The 21,664-nt window shown below is 37.0% G+C and overlaps 1 protein-coding gene across 2 annotated transcripts in view; it reads left to right on the top strand.

Annotated features, from left to right (window-relative positions):
- The window catches only part of URI1 (URI1 prefoldin like chaperone), a 62,201-nt gene that overhangs the window by 20,371 nt on the left and 20,166 nt on the right, over positions 1 to 21,664 (top strand). For both annotated transcript variants that reach the window (XM_075940174.1, XM_006121204.4), the window contains exons 3-4: positions 5,543 to 5,621; positions 7,947 to 8,082. In XM_075940174.1, the coding sequence (XP_075796289.1) occupies positions 5,543 to 5,621; positions 7,947 to 8,082 (215 nt within the window). The remainder of the gene's footprint in view (positions 1 to 5,542; positions 5,622 to 7,946; positions 8,083 to 21,664) is intronic.

The raw sequence follows: 21,664 nt of genomic DNA, 5'->3' as shown, positions 1-21,664 counted from the left end.
AAACACAAGCAGTTTATTTCCTGACAGCTAACAGCTGCGCCCCTTAATTAAAAGAACAACATGATAAGAAAAGTGGCATTTCTTACCTCTCTTTGGCTAGTCGAGGAGCCCGTTTCAGCTGAGGATGAAGCGGGAGACTGTCTCCGCTTCCAAGGCGCCTCTGGTACACAAAGCCCATCTGTGAGGTCCAAATTGTTGTGCCGTGGTGCAGTCTTAAATACAGTTCCTCTACTTTGTTTTCCAGTTTGGAAATTTCCAGGGGTTACTCATTACGTGTTGATGTAGGGCTTAGCTGTTAACTATTGATCTGGCTCTACTTGTTCTTTGGCCTTGTTTACGTGATCAGTACGTTAGGGTAAACAGGATTGTTTATGCATTCTTGCCCTTTGCCCTTATCTATACTTGTTCTTGCTATAGTGGCAACAATGCTTATCTTAAATGGTATATGTTCCCAGAAGCTTGACTGGCTCATCATATATAGGGAAAAGGGGGGAATGCATGTCTCACCACCCCTAAACTTGCACATACAAAATTCTTCCTCAATTAACCCCTACACCTGACCCAGCTCCATGCTGCACTGTCACTTTGAAATGCACAAGAGCTCCCGCTGGGGACTCTTATGCATTTCAGAGGAGGAATGTGGAAGTTCTTATCACTAGTTGAGTAGTCAATTAACTGCTAGTTAACATCCTTACTTTATCTCTATATCTATAGGGGGAGGGAGAGATGTGTTGTACAGTAGAACCCTTCTGCCATGGATGCATAGTGGTTCCTTTAGCAACTGGTTATGCAGTAGTAGATAACTGCTTAATCCTTAACCACCAATTTCTTTTCAGATAGATGGAGAAATTGCTTATGCTGGCTGTCAAATTTAGGAGATATTTAGCTCCCTGATCATTTCAGGGTATATTTCTGCCTTTAAAGAAAATGCATTTTTTTCCACTCTTGTTTTCCTAATAATTCCTTTCTTTGTATTTCAAACATAACAAAAGGGGTTTAATTGCTTTTGTTTCTGTGCATCATTAATGAAGGTTTTCTTTCTTTACAATATGAATTGTCTTCATGTCATAAGCAAGGTGATTTGTGATGATGGATTTTTGAAGAGTCTGTATCTTGATGTTTTTTCTCAACCATAAAATAATACTTTCAAGTTCTTATATTGCATGATTGGCACTCAGTCAACAAGCTTGTTGCCCTTTTGGCCAGTCCTTCAAAAGCAAGTGTTGAACTCCCACTACATACCTAATTGGTCGTCTGTGGGAAAGGGTTTTCTTATATTTAATCAGATATAAAAACAAACAAGGTTGCATTTAGATAAGCATATTGAGCTTTCAGACTCCATCAGAGATGACCGCTGGTGACTGTAGAGTCCCTTTAACAAGAAATAGTGCAACATTACAGATCTTTATCAAGCCAGATTCCTAATTAAATGATTTTACAGGGACCAAAACTGCTAGAACAATGGTTCCCAACCTTTTTGATACCTGGGACCAACAAACCCATTCACAAACTTTTATTATTGCAAATATTCATTATGCAAATGATGAATATGCAAATAAAACATTGCTGGTCCACCAAAAGCCCAACCCCCAGAGCTCCCAGTACCAGCCCTAACCCCTAGAGCTCTCCATTCCTCCACTACCCTCAGTGTCAGCCACTGATCCCAGAGTCCGCAGTGCCAGCCCCCATCCCAAACGCCTCAGTGCCAGCCTCTCTTCCCTTTAGAGCCCCCACCACCAGACCCCCCTCTGTACCAGCCTCCTGTTTGCACTCTACTGCACCCAACCTCCCCAGAGACTTCCCCAGTGCCAGACCCCGATATTAGCCCCATCCCCAGAGCCCCTCAGTACCAACCCTGCCACCATAGCTTCCCCCACTAATAGCTCAGCTTCTAGAATCCTGTAGCACTAGCTCTACCCCCAGGGCCTGCTCTTCTTCCCTCACCTAGCCCTGTGCTGCTGCCCATGTCATGGTGGCTCTGGGGGCCAGACTGGGGTACACCACCCAGCGCCTCCCCTCTCACCACAGTTATTGGGAGAGGCATGTCCTGCCCCGCCTCTCAGCCAATCAGTGCGGGGCAGGAGCAAGGTCTCCTCAGGCTGTGGTTACCTGTGCAGTTGGAGGGCTGCATGGATTGGCTCTGCACAGCCCTCCTGCTGTGCAGAGAACTGCTCTTCCACTGCTTGGAGGAGACCCAACCTCTGCCCGATGCTGGTTGGCTGAGAGGTGGGGCAGGACATGCAACCCCCCTGCCCCCCAAGAAACAAAACAAAAAAAACTATTTAGAAAACCCTCCACTCCTATTCCCCCACCTCCAACAAAGTTTTCTTCTCATAGTTGTACACTGAAACAAATTGTCCCCATTTGTTTGGCATATACAAGTTTGGTATGACTTCATCACTACCAATTTTCCACAAAAATAGAGAATGGAGCTTAAGACTTTTCTTCTATTATTATTAATAAGTTTTCATCATATTGTTTCTTTTCCAAGACACTGTACTTTGTAAAGATTAATGCATTTACCTTAAAACAGCCCTGTGAAGAAGGTGAATATCATCCCCATTTTACAAGTGAAGAAACTAAAGCACAAAAGCACTAAAGGCTTTTGTAAGGTATGTCAGGAAGTGTACAGAAGGACATGGGGTAGATTCAAGCACTATTTTGTACTTTAATCGGAAGAAGTAAAATTTTCAAAAGTGTGTTAAGGGACTTCGGAGCCTATGTCATGGGACACAGTCCAGCATCTTAGACATATATTCTTTTTAAGAATACAAAGTACTACAAATATTTTGTTGAGTGCTTGAATACTGCAATATGCAATATAAGTTTGGTATTTCTGTTAGTGACCATTATAACAGGAATCTTCCAGAAACTAAATGAGATTGCAAATTATGGGATTATAACTTCTTTCATAGTCCCAAAATGATCCAGGATTCCACTTTATTTGGAAGTTGAAGAAAGTCAGCAATGGTTGTTGTTTAAGATGTCCACATTGCAGTTTCTTCATCCACACAGTCAAGCTAGATATCTGCTTCTAGTGAAGAAATGTACAGGGTGCCTGTCTTAACATCTTCAGAAAACCACCAGAATTTATGCCATTGGTCAACATTTTCAGTTTAGCACTATGTCCAGGATGCAGAAGTCTATCCCGAGATTAAATACAAAGATTCTATGAGATGGTGTATTGGGAAAGAAGTAGAGCATATCCTCTACACTCAAGTGTAGATGCCTGATAATGCAATGCACAGGATAGCTGATTGTTTACCTTAAAATCTTTCAGAAATGGATTCGACGTGGTTTGTGTGTGTGTGTGTGTGTGTGTGTGTGTGTGTGTGTGTTTTGTTTTCATTTTTCCTGCTAACGACAGAACTCTGTGGGTAACCATTGCTCCCAAAGTCAGAGATTTCTTGATTTTTTTTCACTGTATCCACTATTAGGATTGTTTTGTTAGAGCCACCAAGACATTTCTGTTTTCTTTGGCCCCTTTCCCAACTTTGTCTTAGCGATCTTTGTTAGGAAATGGACCAAATACCACCTCTGCACTTCACTGGTCTATTTTAAGTAAACTGATTTTGTACAGGAAATGTGACCGATTGGGCAAGGGAACCAATCCAAACAAGTTGAAAACGCGGCGCAGAACAGCTATCATCCATTTCATGATCACAGATAAGAATAATAGCAACGGCTGGGGCTCTTGCACAACCTTAGTGGGGACCTTTGAATGTGGATACATGTTATGGATGATCAACTGACTGCTACCCTGGCATGATATGCCACTAGCTGCCTAGAATTCTGCAGAAGGACCAACATAGAGCTCCTGAGAATGTAGGGTTCCCGGTGTGGTTTCTCCACAGCCTTTATCTCTTCCTTCTCAGGTGAACCAGAGCACTTCCTTTGCCTCCAGCCTAATATGTCTTGTGAGTTACATGCATACGGAACTAGGTGGACCAGGAGCATTCAGATTGCTGCAGATATCAACCTCCAGAACAATATTAAATTATAATTATTTTGGGGAAACTTGGTCATTGGGGAAAAATCCTTTGCTTTATAATTGTACATTATGGGATGAAACTTATGATCTCCTGTCTTAAGCAACTGGCTTAAAGATTTTTAATACTTAGTTCAAAGCTAAAGTTAGGCAACTGGTATTTTGTGGATTTTTTTTTAGTAATTCCTTAATACAGTTAATTGTATTTGGAGGCTATGTTTTGAGTAAATTTTTTTTACTACAGTTATTGTGGCTTTCATTAAAAGCAGGGAATGAATTTGGAGCAATAAGATATCCAAAGTGGGATGGAAGGTTCTTTTCTGTCAAAGACCTTTCAATATTATTTCCTGTGGCAAATATACTAAATAAAAACCACTAGAGAAATCATCTGGGTGGCTGTATCCACAATCTAGACTATTTTCGACTGAAATATTCTGACCTTAATTCTGATCACAAATGGCTGGAATTCTTATGGATGAGAAGCTACACTTAATTGAATTATTTTGGCTTAACAACTTTTGAGTTTATGGGAATGTTCCTCTGTATCTTTTCTTCTGCTGATGCATGGTTGTGTGAACTCAATATTGATAGGTATTATTGGATATGCTGCTTATGAGTAGGAAACATATTTTGAGGAGTATACTTGTTTGAAATGATTTCCTTTTGCGATGTAAACAATTGAAAGCCCTTCTGGAGCTGACTTTGACTGTCTTTGCCATAAACATCTTCACTGTTTAAGATTGGGAATTTGTTGTCTTATTTGAAACACTTCCAAAGTAAAAAAAAATTGTTCATGAATTGTTATTTAGTAAAATAGGTATTAAAATACTCATCCAATTTGACAGGAAAAGTTGCACACAAAAATTCAGAGGAATACATTCTCTGGGGAGTGTTCTAAAATGCCCAACAGAAGAGTAGAGCAATATGTAAACATTCAACACTTGAGTATTAGTAATTTTTTCTTGGTCATGTGGACCAGACAAGTTTCACATCTACACTGCTCATTGGTAGATCAAGAAGGTACAATAACCCTGTGGTCAAATAATCATCTAAGCTAGAATTCCAATTTAACTTTTAAAAAGTATTGCCTCCTTTTTATAGCCTACATTCACCATACTAGTTATTCATTGCAAATAAGGTTCTAAATATGCTGTCTCTTCTAAAATATAGTCTGGAATTCCAGTTTGTCTTCTAAATTATGATGGTGGTTTAATTGTTGAACTCAAAGAGGTTGCTGTGAGATCTACAAAGTACAGAGGAAAGCACTGTTTTTTTGCCCAAGTAGCTTGCAGTTCAAAAAGTAGTTGAAAAAGATGAACTTCCAATCTATAATGAATGTCTATATTTGGGTCATCGCAAAAGAGGTTTTTAAGTAAACTGTTGAAAATGTTAAAAGTAAAAAAAAATCTTCTATGAAATAAAATGTATACATTTATGAATAAAAAGCAGGTCTCTTTTGCATATCTTTTGATGGAGCACTAAAAATATATCCACAGAAATCCATTGACTATTTTACGTTTAGAAATAATTAAACTCACTTGAATTTGTTAACAGGAAGAAGGTGGAGAATGACTATGAGGCTCTTCAAGAACGTCTCAATACATTGCCTGATAAACTGTCTTATGATATCATGGTACGTACTATGTAGTTCATTCGGAATAATGGACTAATGGTTTCAGTATCTGAGGTTACTGCAGTGGCAGTGAAGTATATTATTCAGGTTTACCATATAGTACTTCATAATGATACATTAATTATGGTAATAGTTAAACCTTTGCTTCCTTTTCTCTTGCCTCTTTTTTCAAATCCATAATAAATTATAATTTAACTAACAATTGAGAACTGATGACTTAAATGTTAATACAAAATATGGCATATTTGGTATGCAAATCTATTGTACCAAAAACTGTAATTATGACTGAAATATGGTACTTACTCATTTCCTGTTAGCCATAGAAGAAAAAGGCCATAATATGTTCTGATTCACGGAATTAAACGATGCAACATTGATTTTTATATTAAAAGGTGGTGCTAATTTTTATTTTAATGATCTTCATATTCGCATAGTGAGTTCTTGTGCTTTGAATCATTCCTAGCCAGAATACTTTAGCCTTGAATACCAACCAGAATTTAAATTCTTGACTTTACAAATTTAGTGTTTCCTTGTTTGAGAGTATTTTATGCCTAATTAATAATACACTTTGAAAGGGGTTGAATTGCTCAACGATGTGGCAATGGGATACAGAATCCTTTATCTGAGGCATCACTTCAAAACTACTAAATAAAATTAGTAGCCATCTGCTGGTTGTTATGTAGCATATCAGAATTTGAAACAAACGTGTAGTCTTAGTCCATTTCTGGGTAAATTTCAGTGGCTGCTCACTGTCATCCAGGTTGTCATTCTCAACAAGAGAAGTCAAAGGCTAAAGTGAACATGAATGCTGAACTATTGTCACAGATTTTGGGGGCTAGAGTGCATTGGTGAGCTACTTTGATTTGTCAGGCTTATATAGCCTGTTCTGTGGATAAAGAAGACTGGTATTGGTTGAGCACGTAATCAACAGCATTAACTTTACTGGGGAGGATTGTATGTATGTATGTATACATATACATCAAATAAACTGTAGAGTTTGCTATTATTTTATACTTCACAGCAAAATGGGTAGTCTTGTTGCAAAACACTGCACAATTATACCAGACTTATCTAGATATAGTTTTAAAGTGACAGTGTCAAGTCACATCTGCCATTTTAAATGTATTTTAAAAATCTCTGTCCCTTTAGCCAAACATCTGCCTATATTGTTAATTTTATACACAGTGGTTCATGACTGTAAGGTGAACTGGGTGATAGCTGCTGGACTTGTTCCCCCTTCCACTTTTCTTCAGCTGGATCACAGCTGAGGGCAAGCACCTGCAGTCTTCCCAGTTTTAAGTTGAAGCCTGAATGAGAACCAGATATGAGACTGAGGGAGGGCAACTGGTACATCTGGGATAAGATTAGTGTGGGAGAGGGTCTATTGCTCAAAAGTCCTGAAGGGATGGTGTGGGGTCTGGCTAGGTTTATGTATAAAGTTATGATCTATGGGGTAGATGGAAGGATCATAAATGTAGTATCATGTTTTTTGTAAATTTTAAGAAAACGGGATACACACTTTTAACAAACATGTCTTGAGTAACATTTATTTATCATTAATTTATCATTAATTATTTACTCCCATTGCCTGTATTCAGATTTTAAACCATTTGTTTCACGTTCTTATGAGTTACTGGAGGAAGACATACATGGCCTCCAGAACGTTGCATGAGGATGATGTTACCCTCACATTGGTAAATGAGAATGGAAAGTGTGTGGATTAGTAAGCAAACTCTCCCACTTCACAGGGATATTACTAGGTAGCAAAAGTCACAGGCTGGAGACAAGCAAGTTTGATTTGGGGAAAAAAGAAATCAATTTGGCATTTCTGAATAGTTATTAATGACATGGCTAAAAAAACCTGTTGATATTTGAGTTGACTGTTCCTTCATAATAATTTTTGAATCTGAGAAATGTTATACTTATTGGGAAGTGAAAACATTTATTTTAGGTATAGTAAATATTTTACAGAAATCTAAATAAGATAGACTTTAAAAATAAAAATACTGTAAGTGGTAATATAGTATGACTTTTTTTTTCCTGTCAGCATCCATTAGTACCTAGGTTTTATTCTTGAGAAGCATTTTCTGGTTAAATATTTACCTACTCTTTTTGTTACAAGTGCCAAATTCAAACTGTGGTTGGGATTGAGATCTGATCGTTTGATTGTTTATCATGTGTCTGTCATTAAATAACATTGCTATAGAATTTTGAGTCCTACTAACCCTGGTTGAATTTTAATTTGTTTGGCTAAGTGGTCGTTGATGACCATCAGATTTAATTTTTAATAGTGGTTTTTAGATGTTTGCTTTCTGACTTTGACAGGTACCTTTTGGTCCCCTTGCCTTCATGCCAGGAAAACTTGTCCATACCAATGAGGTCACTGTTCTGCTTGGGGACAACTGGTTCTCCAAATGCTCAGCTAAGCAGGCGATTGGCCTAGTTGAGCACAGAAAAAAACGTATGTATATTTATAAATAATTATTAAGAGTCAAAGTTATGTAGCTTCATGCCAGAATATATGAAACTAGGATGTAATTTTTAATATCCTTTGTCATAGCATTTCTTTTATATATATAAAATAATAGGATTAGACTACAGTATTTGGTTTGATAAGCTAACTGAGGAAAATCTGGTTTGGAAATAATTATCTGTTCTATGTCAGTAAAGGAGGGAAATGTGTGTGTGGTGTTCTTTTGGGGTTTTTTTATTTTAATTTTAAGCACTTATCAAAACTTTAGGCATTCTACAATAAACACTTTTGTAGCAATTTAAAGTTACCAAAATTCATGTAGTGAACTAGCATAAGATGGTGATCTGTCAACGGTTGTTCAGGCGTAAAGTTAAACATATAAAAAAACCTACATCAATTCTGTTAAATTTAGGTGTTGACAAACTTTCATAGTAAAGACTGTCTTCAGACAGCCTCCTGGACACTCTTGCTGTCCATTTATAATCATGTCGACCACCTCTTTTTCAGCTCACTGTAACATATCCTCCCTGTAAATTATAGCAATTACAAGAAATCATAATATGAAAATATTTATTTATTTTAACTTAAATATGCTGAATACTTTGTTCTTTTTGAAAAAAGTGAATCACATTGTCTACTTCTGCTCTTCATTTTCTCTGACCTTGTCTCCCGCTACATGTTCTTCTCTGCCATATGGTTTTCTTCTCTTTCCTTCTCTGGACATGCTGCTCAGTTCCTTTTGCTCCATTTTCCTGGGGACACGCCACTTCCAATGGGGGCAAGCATATTAAGTACCACTGTATACTCTTGTTTCTTTCCTCCTTTTATGTAGCAACAGCCGCTAGTAAAGGCAGTTGATTGGCTCGTTGTCTCAAGCTAGTTTTGTCTCCCGACTCTGTTTTGAAGAGCCTACGTGCGTACCTTTGGAAGCTTTTGCGAAGGGAGGTAGCCAGCTATGTGATCAGCCAACTTTCTGGACCACCAACCAGCAGGTGTTCATCACACCACAGTTTAGCTTTGGTTTCATTTGCTGTGTTATAGTATGAGCCTAAAATATCAGTGTAGATGGCAAGAAAGGAAAAAAGTAACTTCAATTTTAAAATTGGCACTTTTTATCTATGAGCTCCGCATATTTTTTTCAGATTAGTATTTGAGTAATATTTTATCAGTTTTACTTCAATTTGAAGTCTGTCTTGTATCTAAATATCTTTTCATTATCACTTTGCTCTGTTTTCTGTGAAGAGTTTTAACAAAAATGTAATTTGGATTTCATCTGTTTTGTTTCTGTATCCTGTTCTCTGGACATCACTTAGCAACAGTTTCCACATATCAGTGAAAACTTCCCTCTTAGAATATAACCTATGTTACTTAATGTGACTTCTGCTAAATCTGAGATCCATTTCCTTTTCTGTTGTGTCTTACCAGTGTTGTAGGATATTTTTTGTCACCACTAAACTCAGTGACACTCACTTGGTCTTTGCACAGAGATGTCTGATAATACTGAGTATTCTGCCAGAACACATGCACAAGTAGGGGTGGGATTATTTTTTTCTGATCTTTTAAATTGCCTTAGAACATGAACTCAGTTTTAAGTTCTTTTGATGCAAAATAGTAAACAATATCTAGATATAAGGCTTTCATTCTGATAATGCCTCAAATACCACTTTTTTGTCGGGGTGATGGCTGCCAGTGGGAGGCTCCAAAACACTGATAATAACTGAAAACTTTCATTTCAAATACTATTTTAGAGTTTCTGTATAGGAACCTTATAACATACATGATATACAAAAATAGGCATTCTTTCCAGTTGATATCGTTAGCACTATGAAAATTAAACAAATGGACACACAGATTTATGAAATTCATGCAACCATTTTCTAGTTAGATGAGGCAATTAAAATAGATTTGTAAATAATTCTTCCTGTTTTTGTTTTTCTAATTTTTAAAAAAAGATTTCTTAGATACATAAAATAATTGCAGGCCATTGCTATAAAATGTGCACTAACCACCGGTGACACTTATGAACATGAAATAGTGTTACTTCATAAAAGATTTTGTAAAACATACTTTTCATATTGCAGTGCAGCTGTTTTAATAGGGTAGGTCTCATTAATTTCAATGGGATTGTATGTTATAGTGGCTTCATAATTTACAGTGTGATAAATATTGACATTATCTTTATATTGGTGCACCATTGTTGGATTCCAATCTCCCCATTTTTTGTTTGAACATAATATTTATCAGGAGTAGGTCCATTCCCATGAGAAAAAGGAAAAGCTGTTTCAAGGAATCAAACTCTTGCAGTCTCTAAAATGATGGGCAACAGCATTAAGGACCCATTTCAACAAAGCATGTGCTTTGCTAGCTCATACTTTAAGTGCTCTGCTGAGTTAGAATTAAGGTCAAATGGGCAATAGTATAGGAGAGATTCAAGCTGAAATCTCTTCTTGTGATTATAATGTGGAGATTTCAATTGCTGATTCTTTTATGACTTATACTTTATGTAATTGACAGTCTCATAATCTTGCTAAAGGAGACAACCAACCCTTGAATTCAATAATTTTATCATATTTTATTTTCAAAGACCAGTTTTTTTGTAGTAGTCAGTATTTTTATATTAGAAGTGAATTTACATTGTTAAACTCTATTTTTTCACATTAGCATTATTTTTTCACATTAGCATTATAAAAAGAGGATTCCAGATATATCAAATGATCACAAGAGAAGAGTATCTAGACCATTTTATGTTATGGGGAAAAGTAGATTTCTTTTTTTACTATTTGTGAAAGGTATAACATTTTTTATAAATTTAATAATTCCTTAAGAGATTGTTGGTAAAAATGTACCATTCTTACAGGCTTATTTTTTGTTTCCCTCAAAAGAAGTGCCCAAGTACAACAGAATTTGTCACTTGAAATTTATCTAATTTAAATGTTTAATTAAAGGTTGATTGATATCTCAAAATACTCGTTTCAGAACATGAACTTTTTGTGTTTAACTTTTGAGTTGGAGCTTGAGGTGTTCAGTAGTCTGACTGAAACAGATTTCAATTTAGGGATTTTTAGCAAGTAGTCGACTGGAAGACTACCCCTCCCCCATTGCCTCTGTCAGAGGCAGCAAGGGGGGGAAGCAGCCTCTGCTTCCGATAGCAGCCCCTGTTCGCAGGGGTCCCAACAGGGAGCTGGGCCTCTCCCCATGGACAGGGGCTGCTTCCCGAGCTAGCCACGTGCAGGTGCTGCTCCGGCAGCAGCCTCTGACTGCAGCCAGCCCTATCCACCGTGAACAGGGTGCCGGAGTAGCTTCTGTTTGTGGCGGACAGGGCTGGCTGCCGTGAACAGGAGCTGCTGGACTCAGCACAAGCCTGGGACCAAGCAGTCCCAGCTCGCTCTGGTCCGGGATGCTGTGGTTCTGCATTGTAAGCCATCTGCTCTTACTATGTTTAAAAAGCAGAGTTGCAGCGTGGGTGGCTCCCAGAGCCAGCACAAGCTGGGACTGCTCAGTGCTAGTTTAAGCCGGCTTCTGGAGATACCATCGCTGCAGCTCTGCAGAATGGTCCTTATTGACTAATTGTATCAACTACTTGACGAGTCAGATAACCGTGATTTAACATCCTTATTTCAACCAGTAAAACACAAGGACAATTACTGTTGTCAGATGTTATGCTTTTGATAAAAATATAGATCATATCCTCCACAAGGGGGATCCAGTGGATACAGTGTTACTTAGATTTTCAGAAAGCTTTTGACAGGGCCCTTCACCTGTATTTTTAAACTATTTTTAAATTAAAATGTAATGAAATACAGTAGTGTATAAAGTCTGATAATACAGTAATGGTAACCATCTTATACACTTGCTCATTTATATAAATGAGAAGAAAAAGTGAAGTAGGTTAGATACACATATACCAAATTCCATTATAATAAAAGAAATTAGCTTTTTAAGTATATCACAGTTCAGCACAACAATAATGTAATAATAGTTTTTTCTCTTACAATTATTTTGCTTAAAGTACTTTATAATATTTCTGTTCTCCTCAAGGCATGTCTGTATTGTTTCAGATTCAAAAAGAGAATAAAGATTCCTTTTTGTGACTATGGGATTATACCCTTTATATGTTTTTGATTATGTAAATTATTTCCTCCCTGTATCAGTAATTGCATTTATTTCTTAAAATGGGGATTTTTTCATTATAATAGTCCCTGTGATAGTTACTATAGAAAGAAATTAAATAGCTTTTTGTGTAAATATTTGTGGATTGGTGTGTGTGGTATTCTAGGTATCTGAATACTTTAAAAAGTGAGAAATTAAATTACAAGTCCCTCCCTGACCCCCCTCTCCCAAATAAAAAACCAAACCCCAACAACCTTGTTTATTGTGGTTATGGTATTAAAATCTATTGAATAAAAAAAATAAAATTCTGCTTAAAGAACTCCTGAACTGCTTAGTAATTGTACTTCCAATATATATAAGAATGCCCTTGCATGTGATGCTGCAAATGAATTCATAAAATGAAAATACTGATTACATTAACATACAGTATTGTGATAGTACCCAATTGTAAATTGCAGTATGTAACCTTTAATACAAATATTTGTGTCAATCAAAATTGACCGATGTCTTAGATTGCAGTATTATACAGTGTTTTTCAAAAATCATTGTTTGTAATAAGATAAAACCAGGCAGATAAGAGAAAAGGCTGAATTTGTTCATTATCAGTGTTAAAAGGGAGAAATATTGCCTCTGATAAATAAATAAAATAAAAGCTTTCCATTTTCTACACAAGAATAAGTAGGATATTCAGGGGATTGACACCTTTGTTGCTTTATCTGTGATATCTGAAAATATATATTGTATAAAACCAAAGAGTTGACATTTACTTGTCCTCATATGTGTGTGTGGTTTTGTTTTGTTTTTTGGAGGAAAGAAACATTAGAAGGCAGGTATTATGGAAGAAAGCGGTCCCTTTTTTTATTAGCATAACAATATTGATCTTTTATTTCTAGCTGTTGTTTTGTGGATCTAGGTCTATCTGTTTAGATCTTCTTGTGCATTGCAGAATTACAGAATATTTTTTTACCACACTATTGAACATTTTTTAGCTGCCGCTTTAAAAAATATATTTTCGTGTGTTTATTTGTTGACTCCTATCACTTCTCATTTATTGTTGTTATATAAGGAACTGATTCTGTGAGATATTAAAGGCCCTAGAATTGTTCAGCAACTCCCATGAGGCATTTAGCTTCTCATAGGACCATATGGCCTAAGTGTTTTAACCAGTGTAAAGAGGAAGAGAGCAAGGAGGAAAAGTTCTTTCCAATCAGTGCTCAATAAGTTCAGACTTTCATATGTCAATTTCTGTAATTCTTGTTAAATTAGCGAGGGAGTTGTCCACATACACTTTTTGTACCAATTTGACCCTATTGAGAAATCAATATCATTAAATTGGTTCATCTTTCTAGTATGGGTGCTGTTATACTATTAGATGGGCCTAAGAAGCAAATATTGTAGTTCTTTCTTTGCCCTCATTTAGGCAAAAGTAAAGTCATTTGTAACTAAAGATTAGGAGTGATGTAATTTAGCCTCAAGAAAATGGATGGTTAGAAAATAAAGATGTGTTGAAAGCTAGACAAAGCTGCCATACAGACTGTTGCAATGAAAAATTCCTCATCTTAAAGATTTATTGTTATTGCTCAGATAAGGAAGAAATTTTAACCAAGCACATAAAGGGTTTAAATCCTAAAGCACCAAAAATATTTTTTGTTCTTCCTTTGACTCTTGAAGCAGTACAACCCTAAAAAAAAGTTGGTTGGCTAGAGGAAAGTTTTGAAAAGTGTCATATCTCATTTGTTCTCAGTGGCCAATCATAGTATGTTGAATAAATATGAGTTTAAATTTTTTGCTAATCTAAAAACGAAAGCTTAGTTATAAACCAGTTAAGGTTTCTTAAGTGCCAAACTAACCCACCCAAACCTTTAAAAGCAAGGATTTAAGAAGTTAAAGGAAACTTCTTTATTGTGCTTTAACACTTAGTCATAACATTAACAGTTCTCTGCACTCAGAATTTTCTATTTCCAACATATTAAGAAATAGAATGCACCCAACAAATAGCCAAAAAAGCAAATCCAATTAACTCCAACTTCAGTAACATCAGCATATATTTTTTCAGTGTACTTTCCTTAGTAATGTTAGCATGTATTTATTGTATATATTATATGTGCGCACTGGTTAATGGTATTACACAATATATTATTTGTTCATTGAGTAAGTCACTTTAACTATATATGATGGAGGGACCTAAATTGCTAAAATCAGTTGTACAGGATACCCTGTGGTTACACATTCAAACCAATGTCTCAAGAGGAGAATGCTAGCTTTCTTAAAATTTCCTTCTGCATTAAGCAAATGTACCTAATTCTGCATGTAGAAGTGGTTTGTGTGTTTACCATAAAAAAAAAGGCAAGGCAGACCAGTTGATATAGTAATCCATTTCTGCCCTGTCCTGTTCCACATAGTTAAATCTTTCAAAGTAGATCAACATGTTCTCACTCTTCTTGTCTCCTACAGTTACTTACATTTCAAAGTAACGGAGAGAATCCAGTAGTAACCAAAATAATGTCTATGGTTTTCGAAATCCTTATATACACCACTCCTAGTACATTAAGATTGAACACAGATAATTACAGTTTATATCCAACCAAGTTAATTAACCCATTGAAACCAGAATGTACAGCTGAGAATTCATGCCAGTTTGGCATTAGTATGTTGTTCTGTCTTGTAAAAAATGTCCTCAAAGGGCTTTATTTCAACATGATAAAATGCATTCTACTTCTAAATTGTAATGTTTCTCCCCTTAAATCAGAGTTAGTAAGATAAACACAGGAAGTGTCTTTAAAATAACATGTCATACTATTATAGTTAGCTTGGAAGGATTAGATTTTTATGGGTAAATGTTGATTTCACAATAAACAAACAAAGCAATTAAAATATTTCCATCAATAATAATTGAACTTTACATTTAAGTAAAAACTTTAGTTTTATTTTTGGATATTTACTTTGTATATTTTGTATGTTTTCACATAAGTTCAATCTGTGGGGTTTTTTTTTAAAGTTACAAAGCTTTAACTTTCTCAACAACTACTATCATTAAATAATTATTTCTCGACTCCCACCTTAATTTTGAGCAGCTTTGAACAATTGAAATCAATCAAGTAGGGGAAGGGAAAATCTTTCAAACAGCATTGATTTTAGACATCACAGGTATATGCAGATACAAATCAAATTCTGCCAAGCCTAACTATAAGTTAGGCCAGCCAAGAAATGTATACTGATGATATGGCTAAAGACTGAGAACTAAACATAAAAAATATTAGCCATTGGTTTCTGTAAATATTCACAGATTATGCGGAATACATCTACAAATAATGTTTTATGGTTATAGCAACTTTTTTCTTTCTCAGTCCTAGAAACCAGTCATAGAAATTTGACCTTATCTGTCTATAATGCTAAACTATGTGCTAAGTATGGCCTTTATCTGGCCATACCAAAAGAAGGTCAGGAGACATTAACATGGGTCTAATCAGTCCACGACTTTATTAGTAGATATGAGACAACCTGGCAGATGATGATGTGTTGTGTAGGTAACCCCCATGTTTATTCCATAATTATTTGGGGGTGGGGAACTTTTATCAGCTCCCCCACTTCTCCATTGTTATCCTTCCAGCAAATCCATTGCTGGGACTTGACCATCCACCCTTACCTTATAGGAGGGTTTTAACATGGGTTCAAAGAATGGGGATGGAAGGGTTGGATTCCTGCCATATCAGTCATAGAAGTCCTTTAATGAATACCTCTTTTTAAGTCCATTTCCAAGTGATTTATCTGGCCATTGTATACTTTCCTATGAATACCTGCAAAACATCTGCCCTGCACTTAAATAATGGCAAGGCGACATATTGCCTAGCGTACATCATGCCATGCATGAGCAAAGCCCTTCCTGAAACCTATAATGGGGAAAATGAAAAAAACCCAACTGCACCCAAGCCAGTGTGGTGGTAACTAAAAATTGCCTTCTCAGCCCCCTCCCAAAGGGATGGCTAGTGTCATGCCCACAGCAGTTATTGACGAAAGCTGGTATTTCACCACCTAAAATAGGAAGGGAGGGTGGGTCCTGCCTCAGCCTTTGTCTGTGTAAAATGGAGTCACCCTGCCTTGAGCTCTTGTTGGTCTTTTTCAACCTTACATTCTCAAGTGATGAGTCAACAACCTCCTATCTTTTTTTTTGCAGCCTTTTTCATCTTTACAACCTCTCTCCCTCGCCATAAAGCACTGTTACCTTCATTTGGCAGGGCTATCCAACTCCTCGCTTAAAGGTGTAGGCCTGGGTAGTTGGTTAAGGTAGGGCTGGGGGAGGCAAGCCCACACCCCCATCCCTGCCTCTTAAACTGAGCCAAGGAAACCAGGCTGCTTCCCTCCCCGCCCCCCCAACATGGAGCACGGGGAGGGAGGGTGGCATGCATCTCCAGCCTCCCTGACCTTGGAGGGTGGGCACACCAGGGGTAGCAACACACTGTCCTTAGAAACTTTCAGTAGGCGTTCTGGAGGCGTAGTGTGGGCATGGCCAAGCTGGCAGTTTGGGAAGGCAGTGCCTTCCCCACCTAACATACTGGCCACCTATGGGTTTAGGGCACAGAACAGTCATTATGAGTTGCTAAACAAAGACATGAAAATAGCAACTAATAGAGTTCATTGGAAAGCCTTATCAACCTCCCTTAAGATGACTAAATGTGACAAAATTTGGACAACAGCTTTTATTTCAGTACTTCAAACAGAAGAAGAGGAGGAAGAGAGATGTTTTCTTCCAGTGCTCACTTAATAAGGAGCTACAACCAGGCCCATGAGGGTGGGGGGCACCACGGACAGTGTTAAGAGCTGGGGAGGTGCTGGCTTCTGTCAGCCCCCCATGCCTTCCACCCTGGGTGTCTTGCCCTTTCAGGAAGCACAGGGGACCACGGAGAATGTCAGCATCTGTGGCTACAACTCTTCAGATGGATTGTTTCTTTTTAAGTCTGGAGGATTTTAAAATTTTAATATATCCTGGCTTGTATAGCAAGGTTCCCTCTAATCTTTTTCATCCATGGACGGATGTTTTTCTTCCATGTGCAGAATTAATTTTTTAATTTTTTTCAGTGTGTTCCAAGGCATGTGCAAACATATACTGCAAGTAGAAACACAAAAACTAGCTGTGGGTGCTCTGCTAATCAGCTGGGGGGCAGCATTTGAATCTCTCCTGAGCAGCTGCATGAGTGCACAGCTTACAGGGGACACTGCTGTATGACGACTTTTAATATATGTAAAGCTAAATCTAAGGCATAAAATCCTATGCTCTGCTTCAAGGTTATATACACCCACCATTGTGCCATGCGACAGAGGCTTCTTAACTAACAAACTTAAACACAAGAAGGGGCTTTCCTCTGAGTAATGGAAGAATTGTAGCTTCTATTATAGGAATCACAATGGTCCAAGTAGATTGACCACAGGATGGGGACTAGGAACTGCTTTATAATCCCACCTGTGCAGCTGATTTGTGTGTGGTCAAGAACCGATCACTTAAACTGTCTGTTTTTTCACCTGTAGTAATACTTTTCTACCTTGTGGGGGTATGGTGTTGATTATAGGGATGTGAATGTGGACCTATTTACATGATTAACCAAGGAGTCTGGGCTCATCAGTTAATCCTAACCCTGCCACCGCCTATGTATCATGTTGGGAGTGGGGGAGGCAGAGGAGGAAGGCGGGAGCTGGGTTTTAAAGTGTCTCCCCTTTTATACCAGCTCCCATGGAGCTGCCCCTCCCTCCCCCCGCTGCCTTTGATTCAGAAGCAAGGGAGGTCAGGTGTGTGCAGACTCCCATGGAGCTGCCTCTCCACTCCCTTGCTGCCTTCAGGCAGGAACCAGCTCCCCAGGAGCACCAGCTCCTGCCTGGCCCCCCGTGTGTAAACGTGTAACTGCTGTAAATTTCAGTAGTTTCAGATTTACAAAATTAAATGCATTTTTAAGATCCCAGTCCTTATTTCCTTTTTTATAGATGTATTTTTGTCATTTTCTAGTCCTCTGTAATCTCTACCATGACTTTTCAAAGTTAATAGTTAATGGCTCAGATACCTCCTCAATCAGCTACTTGAGTATTCTAGGATGCATTTCATCAGTACTTGGTGACTTGAAAACATCTAACTTGACTAAGAAATCTTTAACTTGTTCTTTTCCTATTTTAATTTTTGAACCTCCTCATTTTCACCAGAATTCACTGTTAGGTATTTAATCACCACCTAGATTCTTGTTGAAAACTGAAACAAAGTCATTAAGCACCTTTGCCATTTTCCATATTTTCTATTATTGTTTTTCCCTCTTCATTCTGTCCTTGGTCTTCCTTTTGCTTCTAGTATATTTGTAGAATTTTGTTACCCTTCATGTCTTTAGCTAATTTGACTTTATTTTGTCCATTTTAATTTTGTCCCTACATACTTGTGTTACTTATTTGTATTTATCCTTTGTAACTGGACTTCCACTTATTGTAATACTACTTTTTTATTTGTAGCTTATTCAAGATCTCCTGGTTAAGTCAGAATGACCTCTTGCCATACTTTGAGCTTGCACCCTTAATAATATATCTTTGAAAAACTATTATCTTCATTTTTTTTTTCCTTTTGCACTTGCTTCCCATGGGACACATCAACTCCTGATTTTGCCAAAGTCTGCCTTCTTGAAATTCATTGTCTTTAGTTTGCTGTTCTCCCTCCTTACAATTCCTTAGAATCATGAACTTGTATCATTTCATGTTCACTTTCTCCCAAGCTGCCTTTTGCTTTCAAATTCTCAACCAGTTCCTCACTATTTATTAAAATCAATCTAGAACAGCCTCCCCTTAAGTAAATTTCCAAGAATTTGTTGGCTAATCTGTGCCCTACTGTGTATTTTCCCATCATACGGTTGAAATATGAACATAGAATGCTATAGAAAATGAAACAAAGTAGTTCACACTACTGTGATTTTTTTGGGGCAATGTTGATTGCTTATTTGGTTCCTGAACCACTGAGATCTGTGTGTCACTGATGTAGAGGGATAAGGCATGAGTGGTTCTGGGAAAAACACCCAACAAGGGAAGATGAATATTAATTTTTAGGTGCAAATCACAGAGAGGTCATGAAGGACTTGAAAGGGGGGATGACATTGAAAAAAAGAGATTATTGTAACTTATGTACTTTGGATAGATTGATGAAGGTTTTGGGTAGATTGATGAGTTGAATTAAAGTTGTCTTCTATGCTGAAAAGTCTTCCTTGTTACTTCAGGAGAATGTAGCAGTTATGTGAGTTAATGGTCACAGAAGGAAAGATTATCTCTTAGGTAGATATGGGTAGTTCCATGGAGGTCTTTGAATTTCAGGACAGCTACTGTGAGCTTGCACTTTGTGTTGAGTGGGGAACCAGTGCAAAGAGCAAAGCATTGTAGTTCATAGCGGGTCATTTTGTGCCACTTGAAAACTTAGTAGGGGCTTGATTTGTAAAGAAAAGTTGCAGTAACCATTGCTCTGATCAGATCTGTGGGATCTAATTGGATGGGGTACAGTCTTCTGATCAGTTGCAATAAGCAGAGGTAAGTCAGTTTTTACTTCAATGATTATGTCTAGTAGAAAGGAACATCCAGTGTGCTCCCTTCAGATTTGAGACCTGGGTTCATTTTGTTCTGCTGTAGATTTCTTCTGTGTCATTGGACACATACATCATCGCTCGTTGCCTCAGTTTACCATATTATAATGTGGATAATACTTCTCTATCTCACAGTGGTGTGGTTGGAACACCTTAAAGACTGTGAGGCATTCATACTACTGTAATGGAGACATATAAACACCTTAAAGAGACCAACAGATGGAAATAAAACCGAGGTACTCAACCTCTCAGGTTTGAGTAGAGGCAGCCTGGCTTTATGAAGCAATTTACAGTAGGGTATGGCTTTGCTTTTTGCATGGCAGAAAAGTAGGATCATGTTGCCTCTTCACAGCACTGGATAAGACATTTTATAATTGTCATGCTTTTTATTAATGGGTCTGAGAGAGAATTTTAAAACAGAAAATAAGATTATTTTTGCCTAAAAGCTTTCTGTTCTGTCAGGATATATGTCCAACAAGTGAAAGGTTTTACAGAACCTCAGTTTGAAACCATTTATGCAGTAAGACTTTCCTTCTGAAAATTTGCATCTGTAGTAGGTTTGCGATTCAAGTCTACTAGTGTCAGTAAAAGGCTTTTAATGTGGCCATTCTCTGTTAGGCTTAGAAAGGTTGTTTCTTTTTCAGTTATTCATTACCTTCTTCCTTTGCAATTCTTTTTTTGTTATGAAGATTTTGAGCAAACTTCAGAGTTCCTAACATTTTCTAAATTGCATTCGAAAGGTATTATTATTTGACAGAAAGTGATCTAGAATAGGACTTCAAATGAGCCAATCTCTGCACTAGGTGTAGTTCTTTAAACAGTTTCACAAAACTGCCATGGAAATGCGCTAGCCTAAGCAAAAAAAATACTTGCCAGTCATTTACCATTGAATGAGTGTTAAAACACTAATGATATTTTACTTGTCTATCAGAACAAAAATGGTTGATCAGACCACGTGGGAGAGTACAGTTTTGCAAGACTCTTAAATATGCTTCAACTGGGAGACTTAGTCTAATCCTGTTAAAGAGCGACTATCTTCCTCAAGTCTTTTTTAAATTAAGAAAACTATTACCCAGGAAGCTCTTTCCAGGTTAACTCGCTAAACAAAAGTCAGTTTTTTAGCTTGAACATTATTAGGTATACATTATTTTAAACATTTCTCAAACAGTTTTCTGGTCTCTCTGATTTACATTTATGGAATATTGCAAGTAACTCTAAGGATAAGTTTTATGCCAGTTGTTTGAATGTAAGATATTATATGTAGTCCCCCTGTGAAAGTTGTGCAGATGTAGGTAGAAGAAAAGAGTGTGTTCTTCAGTTTTGGATACATTAAGTGCTTGCTTGTATTCAGTGTATAGAGCATTGTGCTTGTTTACTCCCATTTTTCTTCTTTAATAATTCCACAGTTTATATTTAAGTTTGCACATAAATAGTTAACTGTGAGTGTAGGAGTCTTCTTGTACCATGACTTACCAGTGTTAACAATTGTCCTTCGTTTTAATGAGACTGAATTTTTAAGCTTTCATATTGTATTTTAAAATTTTAAATTCTTTCTTTACTATTTTTTAGGTTTTTTTTGTCTTGTTTTGTTTCCATTAGCTAGAGAATGCAATGTGTAATTTATTTAGATATGTGGATAGTGAATCTTAATGTTTACATTACATCTTGATATGGTTTTCTGTACTTCAGAATGTATTACTTTGTAAACAGGGTAGAGTTTGAAAAGAATCTTCCTGTCCTGTCTTGAAAAATATTTGTCCTTTTTTAGCTGTTACTTTTCACTTGCACTTTCAAAATTAAATCTATTTTTCTCATATATTTCCTTCTATACTCTTTTGAGATTTAAAATGATTTGATCTAAACGTTCT

Source organism: Pelodiscus sinensis, chromosome 12 (genome assembly GCF_049634645.1).
Source record: "Pelodiscus sinensis isolate JC-2024 chromosome 12, ASM4963464v1, whole genome shotgun sequence".
NCBI classification, from domain to species: domain Eukaryota; kingdom Metazoa; phylum Chordata; order Testudines; family Trionychidae; genus Pelodiscus; species Pelodiscus sinensis.
This window is presented reverse-complemented; position numbering and strand designations above follow the sequence as displayed.